Source organism: Sinocyclocheilus rhinocerous, unplaced genomic scaffold (assembly GCF_001515625.1).
Source record: "Sinocyclocheilus rhinocerous isolate Xijiao unplaced genomic scaffold, SAMN03320098_v1.1 scaffold19, whole genome shotgun sequence".
In the NCBI taxonomy this organism is placed as follows: Eukaryota; Metazoa; Chordata; class Actinopteri; order Cypriniformes; family Cyprinidae; genus Sinocyclocheilus; species Sinocyclocheilus rhinocerous.
In genome coordinates, this window is record NW_015638975.1 from 3,770,880 (window position 1) to 3,797,907 (window position 27,028).

Sequence of the window (27,028 nt, forward strand, 5' to 3'; positions counted from 1 at the left end):
ACCTTTTCCAATTTCCATACATCTGTACAGTGTTGTACAATGCCAGTTGTTCTTAAATCTTCCTTACTGTTTTGTCAGAGACGTAGACAGCAGCAGGAGTGAACTTCCCAAAACTTGTGAGTCACGGTTGCTTTAACAGGTGCTGACCAAAAGTCTCCTGTCCCTTTAAGAGGAGCTGCAGTCTGTGATTGAAAGGGCAGTGTGTATATGAGTCAGGGGCTTTAGAGCCAGCTGTGTGTGAGTGTGTGCAGGCTGCCAGGAAGTGGGGCAGCAACCACACCAGCTACAGTCCCATTAGACTACTGTCCTATGCGCAGTCTGTGGCCGAGCTTTTCTCTTTTTCTTTCTACCTCTCTTCTTTCTGTTATCTCTTTTAATTTTCTGTTCTTGGAGTGAAAACCAGACTGATTCTTTGGGACTGATTTGGGATCCGGAGACACCCCTAGTGGTCCATCTCTGTCTGGGACCACAGTGCCCTGTATTGCGACTTACAAGTGTTACTAGCTGCGGATTCTGCCGTAACCACTGTCCACCCATGCTGCGTGTGTTTATTCTGTGCGCCCAGAATGTGCTGACGCATGATGAGGACATTAGCGATGCCTACTGCATCGTCACTTATGAAGGTAAGGGCCAGACCAGGGTGAACGAGTAAGGACTTTTTTTTATGTAGAATACATAAGTCACATTCATTCTCTTCTCTCACTGTCTTTTTGTCAGTCTTCCTACTTTCCACATTCCATCAAGCGGGCTATTACTGGAAAAGCAGTTGCAGTCTCTCTCTCTTGTGTATTTTTATGGGTGTCCTGTTGCACTTGGAATATGTGTGTGTCAAAGAGTGCTACTGATCTGCTCTGTGTTTCTAAGAGATGCTATGTCATCACAGTTTGGTTCAATGTGGGGCTCCTGTTTGCTTTACATTCAAAGCTTTTAGGGGCCCATAATTCATGTGAGATGGATAGGAAGGGCTCCTCTGTGTCAACCAGGCATTCTGTTTTTTTTTTGTTTGCCTGAGAAACCATGTATAATAATTATTAAAGGGGTCATATGATGCTGCTAAAAAGAACATTATTTTGTGTATTTGGTGTAATGAAATGTGTTTATGCGATTTAAGGTTAAAAAAACACATTATTTTCCACATACTGTACATTATTGTTTCTCCTTTATGGCCCCCCTTTCTGAAACGCGTCGATTTTTACAAAGCTCATCGTTCTGAAAAAGCGAGGTGTGCTCTGATTGGCCAGTTATACAAATATAAGACTGCATCACATGAATAAATTACATATAAATATATTAAAATAGAAAACAATTATTTTATATTGTAATTATATTACTGTTTTTACTGTATTTTTGAACAAATAAATGCAGCCTTGGTGAGCATAAGAGACTTCTTTCAAAAATATTTAAAAAATCTCACCAACCCCAAATTTTTGAATGGTATTATGTCTGATCCTGATTGCTCAAACAGCTGGCTGTTTTAATATTTTCTCGTATTCAAGTACTTGAGTACATTGACCTGAATTTTGCTCAATGTTTATCCCCCCCCAACAGATATGCTTAGGAGCTTGGTCACCCTCAGGGTTGAAACCCTCTGTGTTTCTTGGGGAATGCAGTTTGTTTGCTCAATAGAGGGCTTGTCGTTGCTGTAGTTATGAGGCAATCATATACCAGCAAGCTGAGATGTCTATGTTAAAGTACTTCAGTAAATCAATACAATACAGCATTACCTTCCATTACATCCATTCAGTGATGCATTTTAGAGTAACAAACTAGTATGAGAGCATAGTCTTGTGTTCTCAGTATTATTGGGTTGCTTTGTACATCGTATTGTTGCTGTGCCTTTTATTGCTGAGACTTTGGAAGATGTAGCAAAAAAGGACACTGCAAATCACAATAAACCGACATTTCTTTACATAAAAATACTTCATTTAAATACAATAATTCAGATATTAATGACCCAAGTTTTTACTAAATCTCCTGTAAATCATTCAAATAGGCATCTTATACAGCCAAGTGCTAAAAATTCAGTGTAAAGTCACAATGCTGGATAATAGCCTGACTAAGTTTTGCATGCTCTGACCCATCTCAGTCCCTAGTATCAAAGTATACAGTTGTAATTGCTGTGTAAATGGATTCATACCACCTCTGAACAGAAATAAACAGTTTGTGGACAAACACCTGAATGCCTCTTCAGAAGCGCTTCTGTGTTTCACCTTTGCAGTGTAAATTTGTCATCATCTCATTTCAATCCACATCAGAATTTTTTTTTTTGTTTTACGACAGGATGATGCAAGCTCAAAGGTGAAGTGTACAGGCTAGCATCAGCAAACTGTATTGCAAATATAAGGCCTCGCTTATGTGAACATTCCCGCCATCTGCCATTGGTGGACAAACTGAAGAGTCTCGCCCCAAACTCATACCATTGGTTGAACCACAGTTGCTGTGTCAGGCTGATCAGGAGGCTCTTAAAACATAAAATCAAAACAAAACTTTAGAAGTCAGGGAGAAATCTGACCAAGTCATGGCAGTAGGTGGTGCTCCTCACTTGGAAATGTCAGTTAACAAGAAACAAGCCTACACAGAGACCTCAGAGACTCTTGTAGTACGGTATACTAACATAATAAAATAACTCTGTGTGATAACTAATGTTTGTAAGTTCTAAATGAGTGGATTTTGATGTTGGCAATTACAGGTGCCATTAAATCCCCAAATATATTTTGCTTACACTAATTGTTACAAGATGTTGTTCTCGCAAATCCACTGCATTATACAAGTTTTTGTAAAACGTAAAGAGGTTTTATATTCATTAATGTTTTAATTTCTAATTAAAAGACTGTAGAGAAAAGATGGATGAGGAGAGAGAAGAACAAGCTGCAGGAAATGTTTAAATTTCCTCTGGAGTTATGGGCTGGGTCACTGGAGAGGAAAGTGTGGTCCACACTAAGTTTGGCTCCGTAAGTTCCTACATGACAGTCGCTGTGTACGCATGTAAGGGAAACACATTTATCAGTTCGGATGCCTTATCAAGGACGCAAACAGAAATTGATTTTCAAGATTGTGGTTGGTTTATACAACCCCCTGATACATTCCATTCTGGACGCCACACTCATCTTCAGCTTTGGACCTAAAGATCACAAGACACGTTTATCTTCAGAGCAACCTTTGTGAAGGTCTTGTCAGGATCTGTCTCTCTTTTGTGGTCTGATGGTGGTTTGCCCTGCTTCTTGTTGGAGAGTTTGGGCATCAAGGCAGCATGTTGAGGTGTTTGCTACAGAGGGCGACCAATCTGAGAAATGTAGAAAAAGGGGAGAGGCATAGTGACCCGCTTGCTAGCATCACTTTCAGAGGTAAGAGGTGACATCAAAAACGTGATTGTCTATCCAGCTGAGGGCATGAAAAAGTAGGATCAGATGCAGATTTCAGTTTTTGAGACTGTTGGGTAGATGAGTGCTAATTATGCGTAATTCTTATCGCAAACCAGTATAGTAAAAATGCATTTGTTTACTAACAATAATAGTATTTTATGTAAAGTAATTTCACTTTCGAGTTAGAGGGAAGTTTTTGACCGGTCAGTCTGACGGTGATTGTTGAAAGGTATAGAAAGAGCAGATTTCTGCCAAGTGATATGTTTTGATAACTTAACTCTCGGACGGTGGATCATTACAGCTAATAGCAGAGCGATCATATCACTGCAAGATGCTACATAATCTAGAATTTTGAATAGATTTGAGCTTGATTCATTATTTTTATTAGTTCTTGCATTGAATGAATGAATGTGACGGACACTAGTTTTAGACTACCTCGTAAACTGAGTGGCAGTTCCTCTCATTGTTCCATGTATCCTGTTGCAGCGCAGGGATGTACAGGAACATGCGTTTGTGAGCATGTGGGATTGCTGAGCTTGATGTGTTTTTGTATGCTGAGTTTCCATGGCAACAAAATACTTTTCTTCCTTTAATCATCCTATTTGATTGTTCAAATGATCACAAAACAAGAACACATATTATTAAGATATAATTACTTTTAAGCTATTAAATATTAAGTTAATAAGGATGTAGATTGATTTGATGACTTCATTTTGCAGGATGCTGAGAGAAACAATGCAGTTCCTGCCTTGTGTTATTTAGCAGATCACTAGTGATCATTATCCTGGCAAACCGCTTTGGAAAATATCAAGGAGAACAGAGATTTCTACATTTCAATTGGATACTTTTTGTGACATATCATTTTCCCTCAAAGAGAGTAGTATTGCTTGCAGTGCTGAGTTACCTTCATTCATTCATTTGCTCCAGTGTTATTTTAGTATTATTTAAATATTATCATAGCATTTATTAATATTTTGAATTAGTTTTTTTTCAATATATTTTAGATTTCAGTTGTACTTGCTTAATTTTAGTAATTTCATGTTTGTAATTTTTACAAATATTTCTATTTAGCTTTTCAGTTAGTAAAGGCAAGGCAACCTTTCTCATTTCTGTTGATTTTTCCTCATCTAATATTTTATTTTATTTCAGCTTCATTACAATTAACAATTGTTTTAGTTAACAATAACAACATTGATTTGTTCATTTGGTTGTTCATCCGTTCATTTTTTCTCTTCTTACTTTTTTTTCAATTTTCTTCATTACATTTATTTGCATTATGTTGGAAAGATTCCTTAAACCCCCTTATCTGTGCATGTTATGTCATATCTTGACATAAAACAGTTGTGAATTTCCTCTATGTAGTGTATCATTACTGAGGGTCATCTCTTTTTCCACCTCTTTGTCATGTGATGAAAAGGCTTCCCCTCATTCTGACAGAAACAGATACTGAGTCACTCTATCCATCTGGAGGTCACCTATTTTTCTTATTTGTTTTTCCATTTAGTTCCCATAATTCGCGTTTTGGGTTTTAGTTTCAGACAGCTTCCATTTTAATCATAATTAGTCTGATTCCATTCTAATCAGAGGGATCTTGTGTTTATATGCGTCTCTTCCTTTGTATGTGAATGTTATGGAGAGGGGATGAGACTGGAAGACATAAAATTAGCTGCAGTAAGTGTTTTTTTCCTCAGGCACGTTATCAAATACCATCTCCATTTATAGACATCACAGACGCAAATTATCCTCCCGGTCCAACTGCCAGAGTCCTTAGTTTGAGCTCTGAGTAAGCAATAATACATGCAGACTTTGCAAGAGAGAGAGAGATACAGCATGAGATTTTGACTGACTATGTGCAGAAGGCAAGTGTTTTTCAAATGAAAGGTATTGACAGAGAAAGGTAGACTGTTAGTATTGCTGACAACCAACAATTCTGTTCAGTCTGTTTTGGCAAAACCCAATCAGTATCTGTATCTAGAGATGAGACACGGATCCAGTTTATGCTTACCCTTACCAAAAAGTAGTATACTTCAAGTTTATTTTAGTAAGTATACTTAAGTAAAGTTCAAGTATATTTTTAAGCATACTTTATGTAGTAAGTATACAAATATCAGTGTAAATTGGTCGACATTTTATTCCATAATATTACACAGTTTTGATACTGTTTTATGTCTGATGATCATGTTAGAATACATGTGGAAGCATCTGTTGTTTCGGTTTCTTCTTTGCTTGTGTTTTTTGGAAATTCTGTACAGAAGATGTGTATAGCGCCCCCTACAGTATAACAATGAAAACACGGATTCTAGGAGCACAATTATAGCTAAAATATATTTAGACTTTTTCTAAGTATAAGTCAAGTATACTTAAATGTCATTTTAAGGATATTTCTGAGAAGTGCATAAAGCCCATTTCTGAGAAGTACATAAAAAGTAGACTAAAAGTATACTTTCCTATTTTTAGTTTAAAGAAGTATACTAATAGCACACTTGAATAAACTTCTTTTTCGTAAGGGTAATACAAACTGAATGCATGTATTTGGACTGGGCCTGAAACTCTAGGATCTCAGTCTTGTTATTTTTAACTCGTACTTATCAAAGCTACGGTTTCCTGGCTGTTTCTCAAGTTGTATCCACCCATCGACTGCAATCTGATGTGTTTTAAAATGCACCCTAAATAAAGCCCAGGACTTTGAGGGTCACGGTTAAGAACATTCCAGCCAGTTTCCGTCACATTCTGGTGGAGGATGTCATTTATCCTCCATCTTTTGTTGTCCTCTTCTGGCTTGTGCAAAGGTTTTCAGGCTCCAGGTCTATTTCAGGCAGGCAAAGAGGGTTTTCCCACAATGCCACTGAGTGTAGGCCTATATGTGCCAAAGGAGCTTGTTTTTGCTTTATTCACGCCTCTTGACATCTACAACCAAAACAGGAAGATAAACAGAGCTCCTTCCTGAAACACTCCATAGCGTGACAGACCAGTGGTGATTTGAATGGATACACCATGCTATTGGTAGCTTACTTGTTTGTGCATGCGACTACTGTTTGTAGCGCAAGGTCTAAAAACACCTTGAAAAATGTGTGTCTGCTCATTAGATCAGCTGGAAATTGTCCTTCACCAGTACAGGCTCAATGTCAAGCCTAATCTGTGTCCCTGTGGAAATCTTTCATCTGTATTTGTCAGGTGGAAGTTAGTACCCATTGTCCATCTTCCTCTCACTGAAAACATTTTCATCATGGATTTACTGGAGGCCAGCCACTGTAGAATATTACGTCAGACACACTGTCCTCGTATGCCCTGTTCTGATCATATGTTTCTATTTTTCTTTTCTTTTTTTCCAAATTTGAACAATGAGGCTTTTGATTAAATAAATATTCATTTTCATTGCCTACAACCTTGCATCTAGATCTACTTTTGAACATGTCAGGAATGCATTTAAATGTAAATGTAATGTAAATAAAGTAAATCATGTTTTTGTAACAAACCATACACTAGGCCTACATAACACCATTGAACAATTTAATAAATTCTCGCGGAATAAAAGTGTTAATTTGCTTGCAAAAAATTGTACTGACCTCAAACGTTTAAACATTAGTGTATACCTCATGGAAAACTCAATGACAAACACACTAACTGTATTCTCTCTTTTCTTGTAGGGACAAAAAAGAAGACCAAAGTCATCAAAAATAATGTCAATCCTGTCTGGAATGAGGTTGGTTAATTGCTTCTTACATCTAACTCACAAATATTAATTAACCACTACTGTTACTATAATTAAATTTATAAACGTTTTGCCAATACATGATTCGGTTTCATCATTCTCTTTTCTTTCTCCCAGGGTTTTGAGTGGGACTTGAAGGGTGTTCCTTTAGATTCTGGAGCAGAGCTTCATGTTGTGGTCAAGGACCATGAAAAAATGGGCAGAAATAGGTAAGGCCTTTTTCTCTATTTTCTAATTCTCATCTCAGTTTCTCTTTCTGTTCATAAGAGTGCATGTGTCCCTCAGAATATTATGCAAAAGCAGCTCCTCTGCCGACATGAAACAATTGCTCAACAATTCAGTTGGGAGAACTGTAGAATTTATGGAATGCACCATTGTTTAAAACATCCACTTAATTTGCTGTGCGTTCCCATATTCTCATTATGACCAATAGTGGTTCCTTATGGCCTTTCGCTTCATCTAATCTCCAAGAAATTATAGAACATATATAGAACACACTAAATGTGCTTTTAGGTCATTTTGTTCACCTATAACAGTAGTAAAGGTCAACTTAATTTTAATTTAAAGTTTTTAAATTCAAATAGTTTTTAAAAATCCATTATCACATTAATATGTTTATCACATTAGTATTTATATTAAATTGCTTCAATACAGCATCCCACTCTGACACATTTACATTTTTCGTTTCTAAGCAATAGAAAGTCATACATGCTCGTATAATAAGTGTCTGCCTAAAAGTTTGGGATTGGTATTTTTTTTTTTTTAATGTTCTTACTCATCAAGGCTGCGTTTAATTGATAAATTGATTTATTTAAAATAAATGAATTCTATTTTAATGTAATTTGAATTGTAATTTATTCCTATGTTGGCAAAGCTGAATATTAAGCAGCCGTTACAGTCTTCAGTGTCACATGATCGTTCAGAAATTATTATAATATGCTAATTTGGTGCTCAAGAATTTTGTCTTAATATTATCAATGTTGAAAACAGTTTTGCTGCTTAATATGTTGGTGGAAACCGTGATACTTTTTTTTTTTTCAGGTTTCTTTGATTAAAAGAACAGCATTTATTTGAAATGGAAATCTTTTGTCACATTATAAATGTGTTAACTATCACTTTTGATCCATTTAAAGCATCTTTGTTAATAAAAGTATTGATTTCTTTTTTTTAAATCTTACTGACGCCAAACTTATGAACAGCAGGTTATGTCCCAGCATGCACTGCTTTTGCTATGGTTTCCAAGCTGTTGTTGCCTTTAAAAACTGGAACCAAAAAAATATGTTAAAATGTCTTGTTCTCATTGCGTTTCAAAAACATGTTGTCACATTTAAGCGTAGTGAAGTCTGAATTTCTGTAGTGAACCATTTCTTTTACAAAAAATGTTGTTTTAATGGACTAAATCATAACATTTGCATCAGTACCAATAATCTTCATGCCAAAACATTGCGTTATCTTCTTATTTATGTTTTGTGTGTTTACTAGTCGAACAAACACACAAATAAATAACAGAGATGAACATAGAGTCAGTAAATGCTATATTAGCTTAACACACTTGAATATTGGGTGAAATATTATCAGTATAATAAAGGAATAAAGTAATGTGAGAGGAGGGAAAGAAAGGAAGGAAGAGGGGAATGCCCACAGGAAGTGAGCAAGGGTGGTTTGCCATGTCTCCTCTTTCCTTTCAAACCTTATCTGAGCCTAAGAATGAAACAGAAGAACAGCAATTTTTAGAAAAGCTTGCCAGACAGTGAAAAATCTGTCATTCAGGGTCAGATGCATAGTCATGTGTCACAATTGTTTAGCTTAGTAACAGCATGTCTGTGTGTATTTTTATTTCTTGGCATTAATCCTCATCTTTAAATAGCATGACAGTTGTTAAATAGCCTTTTGTGTATCTTTACAGGTTTCTGGGGGAGTGTCGGGTCGCTCTTCGAGATGTGCTCAACTCTCCCAACCTGGCTGCTACTTTCACTGTGTCCCTGGTAGACACCAAAAGAAACAGCACAGGGGTGCGTTTGATCTGTTTCTCACTGTTTTCACTGACTTAAACGTCTATCAAATTTACTTTCACACTCACTGATTGAACAACATACAGCCTGGACCTTTACTGTTGGTGGCAACATCCCACCTTCATGTCTACTACAGTCTGTACTTCCCCAGTATCCGTACTGAAAAGAATATTTTCCATCATAAATTCACGTCATCCTTGTCTTACATGTAATTTAAGAAAGACATTTTGAAGAAATACTACAAGGTTATGTCTTACACGACAACAGAGTGCCACTTCCTGGCATTGTGTGTGGGTATGTATGTATGCGTGTAGGTTGACGTTGGGTGATGGAGAGGGAAAGGTGGAGTTGGTTTTCTTAGCTCCTTTGCATCCGTCTGCTCTTGAAATAGCTGATTTCCGGAAATAATTTCAGGAAAGTACATTATAAGGTATCACCCTGACGCCGGTCTAATCTCAAAAACAACTCCAGCATGCAACTTTTCTTTCCCACCCTTCCCAAAAAAGCTCTTCACTCTGAACTTTGATGGTAATTTCAAAATAAATCAAGTATTTTTAAAGCAATTTCACATTTAATTTAGCAATGTTACACAAATACAAAACTCTACAAAGGGGGAAAAAGGGTAAAAAAACAGGTATACTTGCAACAGAAAGAAAAAGCCTGATTAGGTGCTTAACATCTTCAGAGTTAAGTAAGGTAAAAATACAAAATACAGATCAAATATACAGTAAACAGTATTATTTTGAAATATAATTTAATTATTACTGTAATGCCATCAGTCTTCAGTGTCACATGATCCTTCAGAAATCATTCTAATATGCTGATTTGCTGCTCAAGAAACATTTCTCATTATTATCAATTTTGAAATCAACTGTGCAACTGTGAGTTTTTTTTCTGGAAGTAGATTTTTGTTGCATATTTTTACATTGTTGTTGCATGATTTCAGATCTTCAATCTGTGTTCTCTCTTTCAGGCCACAGTAACCCTGCAGGTTTCTTACATCCCTCCTCCAGGCATGGCTCCCATCTTCCAGCCTCCTCCACAGCCGGAAGCCCAGCACACGCCAGTGGAGCTGGACACAGTTACAGGTCAGTCTGCTAACATTGAATATAGCTTCCCTTCAAACACACATGTACTGTAAGTTCCTTGTTAAAGGATGCTTAAATTTGATTACACTAATATTTGTCCAATCAGGGCTGCATCAGTGTGACATGACAGTTGTTTTTAACTTGTGTACATGTAGTTTTCTCATTGGACACTATGGGCGAGGAGGACACTGAGAGCATGCTGATGATGGAGGTGGTGGAGGAGCCCGAACCTGTGCCAGGGCCCCTGGGTCAGGACACCGGGGCCCCTACAGCACCACCCAAAAAGGCCCCACCGAACTTTAACCATGGCCTTAAGAAAAAGAAACGCCACAGCAACAAAAATCCCCTGTCTGACAAACCCCAGGACCTCCAGGTATGTATGTGTGTGAATGAATCCACAATTTGCTTTGTCGTATATATGCCACCTTATTTCCTCACTCATTTTGTTTGTGTGTATTTCTGTGATTGTGCTACAACAAAAATGGCTTGAAAAATTGTAATAAGCAGATTAACAGTGGTTTCTTATTGATCCGTACAGAATGGACTCCCTAATTATATTTATCTGTATTAAATGTCAAACCCTGTCCACTCAATTTAAATGTACTATCATTTTCATTCTATGCTTCTGCTTTAAAAATAGTGCCACCTTTGTGGTAATACAAAGTAGGTGTAGTAAGCCAAAAATGTATTTTGGCTTTAAACTCGTTTATTTGCTCTAGGCAAGACAATGTGTCCTATGTGTTAATAAAACAAACATCTGAGCGTTGTTTTCTAGAATAGATCCAAGAATAGCAAAAAGCATATTTAAGCCATTGGTTCTCATCTGAGCTGAAAGATTTGTTGAGAAAAATACGAAATTATAAATAAATAATAAAATCCAACTAACAAAACAACCTACAGTTAAACGGAAAAAAATAAATACCTTTAGAAGGAAAGAGAAAATGCTTCCTCTATCTTTTATTATTGATGTTAAAGGCTGTGCATCTATTTAGACTCTTGGTATAAATGAATTTGTCATTTGGTAGAGGCTTGCCGAATTAGGCAGATACCAACATGGAGATGACATGACCTTGATCATTTATATTAAGTATGATAATAATAAGAACAATAATAGTAATGTTTATATAGATGGACAATGGATGTTACGTATATCCAAAGAAAAATTTTAAAAGTGCTTTAATTTCCTGTTTGATAATGTCATTTTCAGTGATTACATTTTTAGAAGCATTAATTCAGAGTATGTTAATATTAGGTACGGCTGCGCATCATTGAGGGAAGGCAGCTCCCTGGTGTCAACATTAAACCAGTTGTCAAGGTCACAGTTGGAGGACAGACAAAGAGAACGCGCATCAAGAAGGGCAATAATCCATTTTTTGATGAGGTAACTATTTTTTCCCCACTGTTTTGTTACTGGGGGAATACAAATTATGTAAACGAATTCAGATAATGCTCAGTAAATGTAATTCTTTACTTTCAGACTTTCTTTCTAAACTTCTATGAGAAACCTTCAGATCTTTTTGATGAGCCTATATTTTTAACCGTGAGTTATGTCACTGTCCTAATAAATGTAGTCGATGCCATTGTTTTCATTTAACACAAACCTTCAGTTATCATCTTTATTTCCGTTCCAAGGTATTTGACTCCAAGTCACTACGGAAAGACTCTGTCATTGGAGAATTCAAGGTAGATTTGCTCTTATTTCTTATTTTTCTTCCCTCTTAATCATCCTTCTCCTCTTTGGTGGTTTCTTCTGGAGTTCCAGGATTTCTTTATGTTTATTTTCTTTACTGGTTACAGGCATGTTTTTTCCCCTCTGATCTCTCATTTTCAAGGCACGTGTGTCTGTTATTTCAGATTTTGCTAATAATAGTGCTAATTTAATTTCATTGTTTTGTCTTTCAGCTGGATGTTGGCATGGTGTATAGTGAACACCGTAAGTACCACATAGTCATAATGTGATATTAATTGCTCTTTTCAAAAACACCATTTGATCGTGTCTCAGAACAAACAAACCTCTGGACCTGGACACTGTTTTGAATCTTCAGTATGACTGAAATTCAATTAAGCTCGTTGCCTTTAAAATTGAAGCTGTATTTATAATTAGCAGTCTTTTTTTCTATTCCACTGAACAGGACATGCTATTCTCAGGAAATGGTTGTTGCTGGCAGACCCTGATGATCTTTCTGCCGGGGCCAGAGGTTATTTAAAGGTCAGCATGTTTGTGCTGGCTGCAGGTGATGAACCTCCGGTAAGTGAGAGATAGATCGAGCGTGATTCAGCATGTTAACGAATCGAACCTTATTGTATAGATTTCTCTCATTCTTTTGAAAACACCAATGCTGTGTGTCAGATGGATAAGAAAGAGGGTCTGGAAGAAAAGGAGGATATAGAGGGGAACCTGTTGAGACCAGCTGGTCTCACCTTGACAGGAGCCACGTTTACTCTCAGAGTGTACAGGGCAGAAGACCTGCCTCAGAGTAAGTATCAAACACGTCTGTGTGTAGACGTGTGTTTTCTGTTTCATCTGTTAATCTGCTTTTCTCCTCGGACAGTGGATGACGCTCTTATGGATGGTGTCAAACAGTTCCTTGGTTTCGAAACTAATCGAAAGAACCTGGTGGATCCATTCGTGGAGGTCAACTTTGCAGGAAAAACGGTACTTCTGATTTCGTAATTAGTTTAATCATGAGGTATTCATAAGTTGCTAAAAAGGTACTGATATTATATTTTTATATCTCTAGATCAGTAGTAAGATTCTGGAGAAAAACGCCAACCCTCAGTGGAACCAGAGCCTCACTCTGCCTATTAGGGTAAAGCACATACACTCACCTCACAAAGCTACATAACAAGTCCTTCATTGGGTCTATTAACAGTCTGTTTTTCACTCCAGTTCCCATCCATGTGTGAAAAGATGAGGATACGCATTTTAGATTGGTCAGTTCAAATTCTAAACTAGCCACCATATGTTAATATGGATTGTGTTATCTTATATGCCTTCCTATTGTGATTCTTTCAGGGATCGAGCCAGCCACAATGATGTCATTGGCACTACACACTTATGTATTTCCAAAATCTCAGCCCCTGGAGGAGAAATTGAAGGTGGGCTGTGCTTTGCGGCATGCAAATTGTTGGTTTACTTCTGTTGTTACATGGTAGTATCAAATCTAAGGGGCTCCTTAGGTCATTGTCCTGCTTTACAGCTTTTTTACTCTCTATACCAGTGGTTCTCAACCTTTTTGACTCCAAGGTCACCCACTGTTCACAACAATTAATTTCAGGATTCTAGAAGTTTTAAGAGACAAATGTTCTTTGGTGTTCCCACTTTTTTAACCAATGATTTTTAATGATATTTCCAGTCAATTTACTGGATAAGGATAAAGGATACAGATTTTTAAAAATAGTTTTTACTCACAGTTTCTACCTGACAAAATAATTTAGAGCATGGCATAACTAGAAAAATGTATATTCATTGTAAAAAAAAAATGTCCATAGAGTTTTAAGATTTAATTCATTTTCATGATTTTTTGAAATCACACTTTTAACATTAGCCTACTTCATCCAGGTTTTTTTTTTTAAGGCAGTGTAAACTCTGGTTCTTGAAAGAGGAAAGAAAAAAACTGTTGATGAAGGGGTACATTTTAGTGGTTTTATTTTTATGCTTATTTTAAATCTTGACATCTCTTTGGAAGTTTGTTGAGGCCCTCTAATGGGCCCCGGCCTCCTGGTTGAGAACCACTGCTCTACCATTTAAAGAATATATGCTGAAGTTCATTATTTCTGCACAACTAAAAACATTAAACATAACTGCTGAACAATGGTAGATATTATAGATTCTCAGAGCAAACGCTTATTAAAATCAGTCCTTCCCAAAATTCATATCATTGGCTAAAGCCACAACTTGACACCTCGATTCACTCAAGCATTGTGCCACAATGATTGCCATTTGTGTTTTTATTCATTTGTAGTCTCTGTCTATTTAGTTAGTATAGGTAAAAGTAACTTTGGTATCAGAAATTATTTTCTTGGTATCAGAAAAAATATTCTTTCAGTTTACAATGTTGAAAGACGTTGCATTAGTTCAATAATGTGCGGGTTCCAGTGTGACACTAATCCTTGTTTGCTTGCTGATTTGATGTCTTGATTTTGCATATTAGTAATAAACTGGCTGTGAATTGAAACTAGAGAATGAAATTAACACTGCTTTTTGGGGAATGTTATGTAAAATTGGCTCGTGTGTCCTAATCTGAATTAGAGGCAAGGATGACAAAGTACTTTTTTTTTTTTTTTTACTTTAGCATTCATGCTATTGTCAAGGAGGCATGACAGTTCAGGTTTTTTATGTGGCTTGGTTGACAGAATTGTAGTGTTGCATTGCATTGGTTGCAGTAAGTTAGCAGTTGGTTGTTGGTTTCACCATCTTTTGTGAGTGAGTTTGAGTTTGGTGTGCAAATCTAACTCTATGCCTGGTGCAGACGTGATTAATGCATGAGTCAGGTAACAGGTTGTATAGCATCAGCTATTTTTCAGTTATCCTATCCTTATTGTGTCTCAACATTTTTATTTCTCTATGCACTCAGATGAGTTTCCTCCCAGGACCTTCCACGTCACCAGTATGTGTGTCTCTCTGATCTCAAATCTGTGTGCTATCCTTCCTGTAGATCACACCTATGTCAGGTTTAGCCTTATGTTGGGCTGTAGTACTTGCTGTCTATCCTTTTATTCGGCTGGCCTTTAGAGAAGTTGTCTTCTATGACTAAATGGAAATATATTTGCCACTGAATTTATCTCAAGAAGCAATATGGTCATACATTTAAATGTGCATACATTTTACTGCTCCTAAAGGTGGAGGTGACTGCTGTGTGTCTAATTCTTGCTGTTCTCCATTTTATGTCAATTAGTGGATGACAATATAGGCTTTCTTCCGACATTTGGCCCCTGCTACGTCAACATGTATGGGAGCCCCCGAGAATTCACGGCCTTCTCAGACCCACATGAGGTACTAAACTTTGGAAAGGTGAGATTTACTTTCTCTATATATACATGTATGTATGTATGTATGTGTGTGTGTGTGTGTGTGTGTGTGTGTGTATGTTTTTGCATAATCAAATCATTTTTACTGATATTTTTATGATTCTAAATATCAAAATGGTTTCACTAGATTACTTTTTTTTTATATTAAACCTTTGTATTATGTATGTTTATTTATATATAATTAATATTCATATTTAATTTGAAATTATGTCTGGAATATGTAATTCCTCAAATCTAACTTGGAATAAGTTGGAAAGTGGCATAGCATACCCCATGCTCCTTCATATGATGACTGACTACAAACTTATTACATATAACATATAAACATATTTAACATATAAACATATTTAAACATATTATTAAAATTACGTTTGATTATTGCCTTAACGATGCTTAATATTTTGAACAATTTTAGAAATGAAGTTGCTATCTGTTTGATTTTTTTTTTTGATGTAGGGAGAGGGTGTGGCCTATCGTGGACGTTTGCTGCTGGAGGTCATTACAAAGCTGTCTGATCAGGTGGAGCAAAAGACTGACGACATACACCCTGATGACCTGCTGGTGGTAGAGGTGAGATCACAGTTACTCTGGCTGGGTTTGGCACCAGACATGGGATTATGTGACACAGGATGGATCATTCGATAGAAGTGAAGGGCCACTGTTTTATTGTGTCATACAGAAATTCATGCGGAAGAGGAAGTTCTCCCTGTTTGCTGCATTCTACTCAGCCACTCTTCTTCAGGATGTGGATGATGCAGTTCAGTTTGAAGTCAGTATTGGCAACTACGGCAACAAGTTTGACAACACCTGTCTGCCTTTGGCCTCCACCACTCAGTTCAGCAGGGCCGTGTTTGATGGTGAGAAACCACATAATGATTTATACCTGAATATGTTCAGACTTTGGTTAATATTTTACATGCATTTTTGAATGCCACGTAAAACATCTAAACTTTGATTTCACTTTGAAGTGGATTTTTGTGGCACTCGTTCTTCTTTTAACAGAAACAAAGGTTGTCAGTAAAAATGTATAATATTGTTCTACTAAATATTCTTCAAGATAAATTTGAATCCATAAATATTATTATCTTATTAACTTTGTACTTTTGATGGGTAAATATATACTACTTTTCAAAGGTTTAGAGTCAGTAAGTTTTTTTTTTTTTAAAGAAATTTTAGGAAACAGCTTATTCACCTAAAATGCATTCAATTTTATAATGTTCAAAACTGGTGTAATGTTACACAGGATTTGTATTTCAAATAAATGCAGTTCTTTAGAGATTTCTATTCATTAAAGTATCATGAATCATGAAAAATGTATCACCGTTACTACAAAAATATTGAGCAGCAAAACTAGTTTCAACATTGATAATAATGAACCAAATCAATATATTAGAATGATTTCTGAAGGATCATGTGACCCTGAAGTCTGGAGTAAGACAGGCTTACAATCATAGGAAGAAATTACAAATAGAACACGTTTATTTTAAATTGTAATTATATTTTACTGTTTTTACTGTATATTTAATAAAATATCAGAGAGGACCTTTGAATGGTATTGCATATCTATACAAGTAAATGGAAAAATGCAGAGCCCTATGTGATTTTGTGAAAAAAGAGTTTTAAGTATATAAAAAAAAACAAAAAAAAAACATTGTAAGATTGAAGCTTTATATTACACAAAATGCCCAATAATTTAATTTTAGATTGTTATTTGGATCTCAACACCTGTAAGCCAATGAGTCACATTCACTCAAGCATCTGACATGACTTCCACTGTTTTACATTTTACTGTTATTTAGGCTGCCATTACTATTACCTGCCATGGGGAAATGTGGAACCTGTGGTGGTCTTGTCTTCAGAGTGGGAGGATGTCGGCCCTCGCATAGAGGCCCTAAACATGCTGCTCAGCATAGTCGACCGATTGGTGAGAAACAGAAACATCTAAGATACGGCTCCAATCAACACATCAAAATATATCAAAGCACAATCAGTCATAACTGTAAACAAATATTGGTTTTCACTGTTCATAATAGGAATCAAACCTGGAGCAGGTACAGCTGACGCTCAAAGCAAGCAATGACGAACAGGAAGTGGAGCAGAAGGTCATCCAGCTGCTTGATGATGTCATTGCCGACTGCAGGTGCAGATGTGCTCTAGTGTTTTGTGAAGTTGTATCGCATTCACCACAACAAACTAAAGCACTCTTGTGTGTGTACTGTATGTGCTGTAGTGAGGAGCTTCCCGAGTTGGATAAATGGTCCTGTGTGACTGCGCTGGATAAAGCCCTGAGGAATCTGCGTAAGATTAACATGCAGCAGATAGTGCAGGCGGCACTGGCGCTCAAACACGGACCAGAGACCGAGCTGAGTGCAGTGCTGGAGCAGGCGGAGGACTGGACCCAGAGACTACGCCACCTATCTGAGGAGGTGAAAGAGATGTGGCCTTAATATCTGAAGTGCTGTTTCCACCTGGTATAGAGATGCGTTTTCATTGATCAAATCACAAGTGGTCAGCCAAGATGGATTTACACCTGGTGTTTAAAGGGATAGTTCACCAAAAAAAGAAAATTCTGTCATTTGCTCACTTTCAAGTTTTTCCAAACCTGTATGAATTTCTTCTGTTGAACACAGAACAAGATATTTTGAAGAATGTAAACAAACAGTTGACGGTAACCTTTGACCTCCATAGTTTTTTGTTCATACTATGGAAGTCAATGGCTACCATCAACTGTTTGGTTACATTTACATTTACATTTACATTTATTCGGCTCATTAAAGATTAATCTTGCAGCGGCATTTTGGATTAATTGTAGAGGTTTGATAGAAGTGGCTGGAAGACCTGCCAAGAGAGCATTGCAATAGTCCAGCCTGGACAGAACAAGAGCTTGAACAAGGAGTTGTGTTGCATCTTCTGAAAGAAAGGGCCTGATCTTCCTCATGTTGTATAAAGCAAATCTGCAGGACCAGGCTGTTTTAGCAATGTGGTCTGAGAAATTCAGCTTATCATCAATCACAACTCCAAGTTGTGGTTACTGTTAGGTCAATAGGCAGCGGTCTTTTGTGGCTGTTGAACACATTCGACCACATGAGCATCTAATGAGCATCTATGAGCATCTTTTGACTGCTTCTGGTGGTCAATAATGATCAAAACATTTTAGATCCCGTTTACAATTGTATTTAGTGTTGTTCACTTGTGATTGGATTGGCAAAACAGTCTTTTTATACCAGGTGTAAAGAGGGCCTATAAATTATTTAGTGCTACTTACTCCTGGTTCAAATAGTAACTCCATAAATTAAAAAAAAAATGTTTTTTTTTCTTTCAGCCCCAGAACAGTCTGCCAGATATAATAATCTGGATGCTTCAGGGAGACAGACGAGTGGCCTACCACAGAATCCCTGCCCATCAAGTTCTCTTTTCCCACGGTTACTGTGGAAAGCACTGTGGTCAACTTCAGACGGTTTTCATGAAGGTAAACACAGGCAAAGCACATACTAATGCTACAGTACAAATGATGAATGGAAACATAGGGGCGCTGATAAATCTCTCTATCTCTGTGTGTAATTTGTGCTCAGTATCCTCAAGAAGACGGGGGATTTAGTAAGATCCCAGCTCAGCTCAGGGTCAAGGTGTGGTTCGGACTGACTGCTGATGTCAAATCCTTTAACCAGTTTGCCGAGGGCAAACTCTCTGTGTTTGCAGAAACGGTGAGTGGGCAGCTACCCACATGCAACTTTAACAAGTTAATTAAATATTATAATTTTTTTTTTCTTCACCTATGGGCACTTTTGCCCTGTGGACCTTTGCTAAATAACATCTCTTAAAAGTACATTTCACACAATCATAATATCACAGTTTCCACAAAAATATTAAGCAGCAGAATTATTTACAACATTGATAATACCGGTAGTAAGAAATGTTTCTTAAGCAACGAATCAGCATATTAGAATAATTTCCCAAGGATCACGTGACATTGATGATGCCTTCTAAATTACATTTTAAAACATAAAAACAGAAAACAGGTATTTTAAATTGTAATAATATTACTATTTCACTGTATTTTCAAATCAATGCAGCCTTGGTGAGCCTAATATACTTTTTTCAAATTCCTACTGGGATTTTATTTTGATCTACAGTATGAAAACCAGACTAAATTGGCTCTGGTGGGGAACTGGGGTACGACGGGTTTGACATACCCCAAGTTCAGTGACGTGACTGGCAGAATCAAACTCCCAAAGGAGAGCTTCAAACCCACTCCAGGATGGAGCTGGGCGGGAGACTGGTACGTCAGCCCAGAGAAAACGTGAGTACCGTCTTATCATTATCTGTGATATCAGCATCATTAAACACCCTTTGAATCTGCATAACATGGATTTGTATTTATGCCCATGATGGCCAGATTGCTGTATGACACTGATGCTGGTCATATAAGCTTTTTGGAAGAGGTGTTTGAAAATCAGATGCGTTTGCCAGGAGGACAGTGGATTGGCATGCCAGAGGGGTTCACAGATGTGGTCAGTGTGTGGTTGTATCATAACAAAACTGTACCTTTAGTTCATAGTGTTATTCATGAGCCGCAGAGGAGTATTAAAGGGATAGTTCACCCAAAAATGAAAATTTGATGTTTATCTTCTTACCCCAGGGCATCCAAGATGTAGGTGACTTTGTAGAACTTCAGTAGTTCTACTACAGGTACTTCAGTAGAACACAAACAAAGATTTTTAACTCAAACCGTTGCATTCTGTCAGTCTTATAATGGAAGTGAATGGGAATCACGGCATCGCAGACTTATAAGTGCATTACCGCCACCTATCTCTCAATTGGACCAAAAAGACACTCCTAATTGAGATTGCAGATAGAGTGTCAATGGTCCATTTGAGAGATAGGTGGCGGTAATGTGCTTATAAGTATGCAATCCGCCGTAAAGCAAGAAGAAGAAGAAGACGTGTCACGCGCCGGCTGTCGAGAACGCGCTCAGGACAGTTCAGACAGTTCAGACATTGCAGTGCATCAGAGGTAAAAAACGATATAAATACTGTTCAGTTTCTTGCACAGACCGATCGTTTCATGTCTTTACACATCAATGTATCGTCACGAGCCGCAGGGTTTAATTTGGTTTTGTTTGTGTATGTTTTTTTTTTACTCTCAAAGCCGTGATTCCCATTCACTTCCATTATAAGACTGACAGACTGCAACGGTTTGAGTTAAAAATCTTTGTTTGAGTTCTACTGAAGAAACAAAGTCACCTACATCTTGCCCTGGGGGTAAGCAGATAAAAATCAAATTTTCCTTTTTGGGTGAACTATCCCTTTAAGTCAAAGGGTATTTCAAAAATACTTTAAAAAGTGGACTAATATGTTCTACATTAAAATCAGTTGGCAGGAACTGACCTTTTTGTTCTTTATGTGTCCACTGGGGGGCAGAATGGAGAAAAAGCTGTGCCTAAAGATGAGATCGAGTGTCCCCCCGGCTGGGTGTGGGAGGATATTGAGTGGAGCGAGGACCTGAAGCGTGCAGTGGATGATCAAGGTATGGAAACTTTGAGAAGTCTTTCCTGCACACACATGCGCCACTGACTTATGAGCTTCGTTATTTTGAATATATTGTGCCTTTACAATAAATCCTTTTCTACCTGCAGGGTGGGAATATGGAATAACCCTCCCCCCAGACCGCCGGCCAAAGTCCTGGGTTCCATCCGAGAAGATGTACCACACCAACCGCCGGAGACGTTGGATCCGACTCCGCCGTAGAGATATGCAGAAAATGGAGGCGCTCAGAAAAGTACATCATCAGTCATTAGACAAGTGTTTGTTTTCAGTCAGAGAAATAACAAAGTTTCAGATTGAGAGCGATAAACAAAAGAAGAATCTTGGCTTCGTTTTCTCTTTGAATGGTGGGGGATTCTGGTAAAGCTCAGGGTGGCGTGACATAAAGAGCTCTGTGTAGTCTCAGGAGGTCTTCCCCATCCCTGAACGCATCTGGTGAGAGGCAGATGGAGCTTGAGAGGACACCTAATTAATCATGCCATCTGAGAATAATCTGAACTCAATCCCACACCTCTAATCCACTTGGCAGGAAAACCTGGGCCCAACTATAAAGTCCTGCCGCAAATATGCCTAATGTTCATCATCTGTGTGAGGGTGTGTAACAGAGAGAGAGAGAGAGAGATAAAGAGTTTTTGTTTCATTCTGTGAAAGTCTTTATCCAATAAGCAAAAAAACACTTTGTTAATAAACATCTAAAAATCCATTTTTGAGATCACTGTTAGACTGAAGAACATTAACATATTAGCTTTCGGGAGTTAGAGAGAATGGCACTGGGCCTCATTCATGAAACACGGGCGGAAGAAATTTTGTGTTAAACCATTCGTAAATCCATTCTTACATGAAATGTCACTTTCAATTCAATGAGACAGTTTACATAAGAATGGGTTTACGAATGATTTACACACAAATTTGTTGCATGAATGAGTAGGACTACTAAAAGTGAGTAAAGAACTAAGAGGAAAAAATGTGTGAGAGATTGGTTTGGGTCCAAAAGGTGGTTTAGATTATATTATTTACTTATTAAAAATGAAGTATTTGGACAACCAAATAATGGATAAAAATATATTAATACACTACTATTCAAAGTGACATTAATAAAACAGTAATGTTGTGAAATATTATTACAATTTAAAATTACTGTATTCTTTTTTAAATATATTTAAAAATGTATTCCTGTAATGGCAAAGGTCACATGATCCTTCAGAAATCATTCCAATATCTGTTGCTCAAGAAACATCTCTTGTTGAGATTGTAAATATCTTTACTATCAATTTTAATCAATATAATGTACCCTTGCTTAACAGAAAAAAGTACTGACCTTACATTTTTAAACAGTAGTGAACATTGTTTATGCAGTGAAATCATTATTAAACCAAATGACAAGGATGCTAGACATTTTCCCAGAATGCTGCAATTTTGACTCGTGTTCACATTAACATTGGGTCTTTATCCTAATTTTAGCCAGTTTTGTCCTAATTTCAAGCATCTATCAATCTATCATTTTATAATTTAATAACTGTTTTGTAGAATGTTTTGCTTGAAAAGAGTAGTTTAAAAAAATATATATAATAGCAATAAATAGACAACTTAGATATTTGATTAATGCAGTATAATACGGTATATTTTTAAGTGTCTGTATAATTTTTAGGGTCACTGTGAGTTAAATCAGTTGTCCTCATGGTGGCACTCTTCAAGCACAGATTTAAAAACATTTGTCTAGTCCAGGGGTAGGCAAGTTCGGTCCTAGAGAGCCGCAGTCCTGCAGAGTTCTGCTCCAACCCTGAAAAAAAAACTCACCTGCCTATAGCCTTAGTAATCCTGAAGACATTGATTAGCTTGTTCAGGTGTGTTTGATTAGGGCTGGAGCTGAACTCTGCAGGACTGCGGCTCTCTAGGACCGAACTTGCCTACCCCTGGTCTAGTCGTACCTCCCGTCTTTCTACTCTATTAGATAACTCTAATTCCTCACTACCCTAAAGATCCTGATGTCTGCTATTTGTCCTTTTTTATTTTTATTGCACTGTGCACCGCTGGTTAGGATCATACAGAACATGCATAATGAAATAATACCTTAATATAATCCAGTTCAATTATATACATTTGTCTTTTTCTGTGTGTGCTCACTCTTCTACAGCAGCGTCCGGACGAGTCGGAGCGTGAGGGCTGGGAATATTCCTCTTTATTCGGCTGGAAGTTTCACCTTAAGCAGAGGAAGACTGACTCCTTCCGTCGCCGGCGCTGGAGATGCCGTATGGAGCCGTTAGAAAAGACGGGGCCGGCGGCCATCTTTTCCTTGGAGTGTTCGCTGGTAATGAGGGTTGACTATTTGAGTGATGTAGAGCTGGAATTGGGTTGAGGTTTAGAAAGAGAGACAGTAATGGAAGAAAAGGAGAGTGGTCGGAGAGAATCAAATGAAGGTGAGATGCAATTTAGACAAGGCAAAGGCGAGAATGGGTGTGGAGGGCTTTGAGCTTGGACGAAACGGAGGTGCTGAGAGAGACTGGGCAAGCAAAGTGGAATCAGCCTGGTAAAATAAGGGCATCATGGGATATCATTTACAGGGAGACAGAGATGGAACAGTGAGTGTGAAAGATGGTGTATGCATAAAGCCTAGTTAGTATGCTTATTCTTTTACTCATAGTCTGGTCCGCTGGGTCCATTGTTACGGATCGATTCCAGGCAGTTTGGCTTGAGATATCGTGTAGGCTTGGCTGGCTTGAGAACTCAGAGTTGACGAGGGTCTGGAATGAATCCATGATGCAAGTGAAAGGCCCCAGTGCCTTGCAAAGGTGAACCTGAAAACTCTGACCCAGAGACATCAATTATAAGCTTCAAATAGTTAATTTACTCATTTTCAGTTATTCCCATATGATGTTGAGTGTTTTAACCTTTTTTTTTATTTTTTTTTTAAATCATGCTCTTCCTGTAGCTCCCCTGCTAGATTATAACTGAATGAACCGATTCATTGGAATAACTTTCCAAAGCTACTGTATGAGAGAGAGAGCGAGAGAGAGTAGTTTGGGACAAACTGATTGAATCAGAATCGGACTAGAATGAATCAGACCTTTCAATGTTGCATATGAGAGAGTTGTTTAGGACCAACCAATTCACTTGAATGAATCAGACTTTTCACTGCTTAATATAAGAGAGAGCTGTAGCTTGAATTGTTTAGCTAAAATGAATCAGACTTTCCAATGCTACACATGAGAGATAGAGTGCAGTTTAAGACAAATGATTCACTAAAATGAATCAGCAAATCTACATATGAAGGAGGGACATTTATAATGAATTGATTCACTAGAATGAATCAGACTTTCCAATGCTACACCTGAGACTTCCTGTAGCTCCCCTGCTAGATTATAACTGAATGAACCGATTCATTGGAATAACTTTCCAAAGCTACTGTATGAGAGAGAGCGAGAGAGAGTAGTTTGGGACAAACTGATTGAATCAGAATCGGACTAGAATGAATCAGACCTTTCAATGTTGCATATGAGAGAGTTGTTTAGGACCAACCAGTTCACTTGAATGAATCAGACTTTTCACTGCTTAATATAAGAGAGAGCTGTAGCTTGAATTGTTTAGCTAAAATGAATCAGACTTTCCAATGCTACACATGAGAGATAGAGTGCAGTTTAAGACAAATGATTCACTAAAATGAATCAGCAAATCTACATATGAAGGAGGGACATTTATAATGAATTGATTCACTAGAATGAATCAGACTTTCCAATGCTACACCTGAGAGATAGAGTGCAGTTAAGGACAAATTATTCACTAAAATGAATCTGCAAATCTACATATGAAGGAGGGCCATTTATATTGAATTGATTAAGTAGAGTGAATCAGACTTTTCACAGCTATATATGAGCAGTTTAAGATGAACCTATTCAATAGAAAGACTTTTCAGACTTTACACTGCTTAATACAAGAGAGAACTCTTTAGCATGAATTGTTTTATTAAAATGAATCAGACTTTCCAATGCTTTATGTGAGCAATAGTGCAGTTTAAGACAAATGATTCACTAAAATGAATCAGATTTTGCAAATCTACATAGGAGGGAGAGCCATTAAGAATGAATTGATTCACTAGAATGAATCCGACTTTTCATTGCTTCATATGAGATAGCGAGCAGTTTAAGACAAACCGATTCAATAGAAAAAATCTGACTTTCCACCTCTACCTATGAGAGAGAGCATTTAGGATTAGTCGATTCACTAGAATGAATTAGATTTCCACTGCTATATATGAGATAGAGAGTTAAGACAAACTGATTCAGAATGAATCAGACTTTCCACTGCTACATATGAGATAGAGAGCGAACCAATTCACCAAAATAAGTCAGACTTTTCACTGCTACATAAGAGAGATCAAAAAGCAGACTTTATTATACCTCAGTTTGCTTGGTGCTATAAGCTGCGTGCGCAAATAATGTGACATTTAAAATAGCGATTCAGCGTTTGGTAGCACTACACAGCTACTCATTGGAATTACATTTCAAATTCTGTTCTTGTTTCAGAGGGCACTTTGGAGGGTGTTTTTCTTTTATTTTTTTCTTCAAAACCATACAGTACAAGGGTATTGGGTTATCTAAATAAAGTGAGCCACAAATGACATAGCAGTTTCACTCTGGTTAAGAGACATAATCAGGCATTTTATTCAGAGAAGGTCAGAATTTTGTATGTGTCAAAATGATATTCGAGTGTCTTGGGGCGGTGACATGTAATCACTTCATGCCAGTGGTTTGTGGTGCATATACAGTTGCCCTTTCCACAACTGACAGCAGAGTCATCATTAACACATACTCTGTTTATCCTTTTGGTCGGAATATTGTGATATCTGATCCAACATGAATGCCCCATCTTTTCCCATCTCCAAATGTGTGAGTCTACTGTTTAGGTTGAAGGAGCATAATGTGTCTCACAGTGTTTTTCCTTTTTTGTCAACAGAGCAGTGTTACTGATGAAAAGAATGACGATAAGTCAGTTACAACAACCTTTGGTGTCAACCGCCCGACAATCTCCTGCTTCTTCGATAGTGAGTCAAACATGCCAGTTTTCTCACTTCATTTAAAATAATGACAGATTTAAATGATGACTGAAACTACACTGATGTTCATCCTCTTGATTCTTTAGATGGGACCCTGTATCATTTGCGATGTTATTTGTATCAGGCCAGAGACCTGCTGGCAATGGATAAGGACAGTTTCTCAGGTGAGCATATACCACCTTCACTGTGAGCCAAACTTAATTATTACAGGTATGTGAAGGGTTGTGTATAGTTCAAAATTGAATGAAGAATTATTATTTTTTTAATGCAATCCAATGAAATATATTTTACATTTTTAAATGTTATTTTATATATATGAATACACCAATTAAACGTTAGGGATCTGTCCGATTTTTTATGCTTTTGAAATGCTCAGCAAAGCTGCATTTATTTGTATAAGAAATACATTTAAAAACGGTAATGTTGTTAACTTTTAATATAACTGTTTTGTATTTTAATATATTTTAAAATGTAATTATAACAACCTCAAACTGTTAAAGGGTAGTGTATATTTGAGCTTTTTGCTAAAAAATTCAATACAAAGGAGATATTAAGAAATTAAACGGAAGCCATTTTTTCAATTCTGAATTTTGACCAACCCACATGTAAATCAGGTTTTCCAAGGTCAAAACCTAAACAATAAACAAAAGCAGTGTAGGCTACTCAGTTTTGTTGCTTTAAATCTGATCAAAGCTATGCATAGTACCAAGAAATATATGCACCAGTCATTTATTTTGTAAAGCAGCTGCATTTATTTTGCCAGTATCTACATGTCTTGATCTTGTGGTTATTTGCATGGGATCTGAGTAACATACCCTTTTGAACACAGTACTAGCACACATTCAAACATACAGCAGGCATCGGCAAAATCAGCTTTTTAAGACATTTACTACGATACCACATGGCATGAAGTGTGCTCTTATTTTGCCATACAATAAGTTACATATTTCCAGGTCATGTGGTGACACAAATTGAGGTCAATGGATAGTCCTAATGTGAAGCATATTGAGAGCGATAGCGTACACGACAGAATTACGATTTTACGAATTTATCTCTAAAAAAATGGTAAGTATTGCCTAGAACAGGGGTAGGCAAGTTTGGTCCTAGAGAGCCGCAGTCCTGCAGAGTTCAGCTCCAACCCTGAAAAAAAAAACTCACCTGCCTATAGCCTTAGTAATCCTGAAGACATTGATTAGCTTGTTCAGGTGTGTCTGATTAGGGTTGGAGCTG

The 27,028-nt window shown here is 37.2% G+C and overlaps 1 protein-coding gene across 5 annotated transcripts in view; it reads left to right on the top strand.

Annotated features, from left to right (window-relative positions):
• Positions 1–251: 251 nt before the first annotated feature.
• dysf (dysferlin, limb girdle muscular dystrophy 2B (autosomal recessive)) overlaps positions 252–27,028 on the top strand; it is a 74,696-nt gene continuing 47,919 nt past the window's right edge. For 3 of the 5 annotated variants that reach the window (XM_016566061.1, XM_016566066.1, XM_016566065.1), the window contains exons 1-32: positions 3,013–3,344; positions 7,010–7,065; positions 7,192–7,283; positions 8,981–9,086; positions 10,060–10,174; positions 10,330–10,547; positions 11,427–11,555; positions 11,652–11,714; positions 11,807–11,857; positions 12,077–12,107; positions 12,307–12,422; positions 12,525–12,651; positions 12,727–12,830; positions 12,916–12,984; positions 13,065–13,108; positions 13,191–13,273; positions 14,752–14,784; positions 15,073–15,188; positions 15,662–15,775; positions 15,885–16,062; positions 17,005–17,129; positions 17,239–17,345; positions 17,436–17,631; positions 18,528–18,674; positions 18,778–18,909; positions 19,339–19,505; positions 19,602–19,716; positions 20,626–20,731; positions 20,841–20,983; positions 22,883–23,056; positions 25,699–25,786; positions 25,885–25,962. In XM_016566061.1, the coding sequence (XP_016421547.1) occupies positions 3,251–3,344; positions 7,010–7,065; positions 7,192–7,283; positions 8,981–9,086; positions 10,060–10,174; positions 10,330–10,547; positions 11,427–11,555; positions 11,652–11,714; positions 11,807–11,857; positions 12,077–12,107; positions 12,307–12,422; positions 12,525–12,651; positions 12,727–12,830; positions 12,916–12,984; positions 13,065–13,108; positions 13,191–13,273; positions 14,752–14,784; positions 15,073–15,188; positions 15,662–15,775; positions 15,885–16,062; positions 17,005–17,129; positions 17,239–17,345; positions 17,436–17,631; positions 18,528–18,674; positions 18,778–18,909; positions 19,339–19,505; positions 19,602–19,716; positions 20,626–20,731; positions 20,841–20,983; positions 22,883–23,056; positions 25,699–25,786; positions 25,885–25,962 (3,517 nt within the window). In that variant the 5' untranslated portion in view covers positions 3,013–3,250. Of the gene's footprint in view, positions 624–3,012; positions 3,345–7,009; positions 7,066–7,191; positions 7,284–8,980; positions 9,087–10,059; positions 10,175–10,329; positions 10,548–11,426; positions 11,556–11,651; positions 11,715–11,806; positions 11,858–12,076; positions 12,108–12,306; positions 12,423–12,524; positions 12,652–12,726; positions 12,831–12,915; positions 12,985–13,064; positions 13,109–13,190; positions 13,274–14,751; positions 14,785–15,072; positions 15,189–15,661; positions 15,776–15,884; positions 16,063–17,004; positions 17,130–17,238; positions 17,346–17,435; positions 17,632–18,527; positions 18,675–18,777; positions 18,910–19,338; positions 19,506–19,601; positions 19,717–20,625; positions 20,732–20,840; positions 20,984–22,882; positions 23,057–25,698; positions 25,787–25,884; positions 25,963–27,028 lie in introns of those variants that run through there. The other 2 variants (XM_016566062.1, XM_016566064.1) reach the window with 2 other exon arrangements.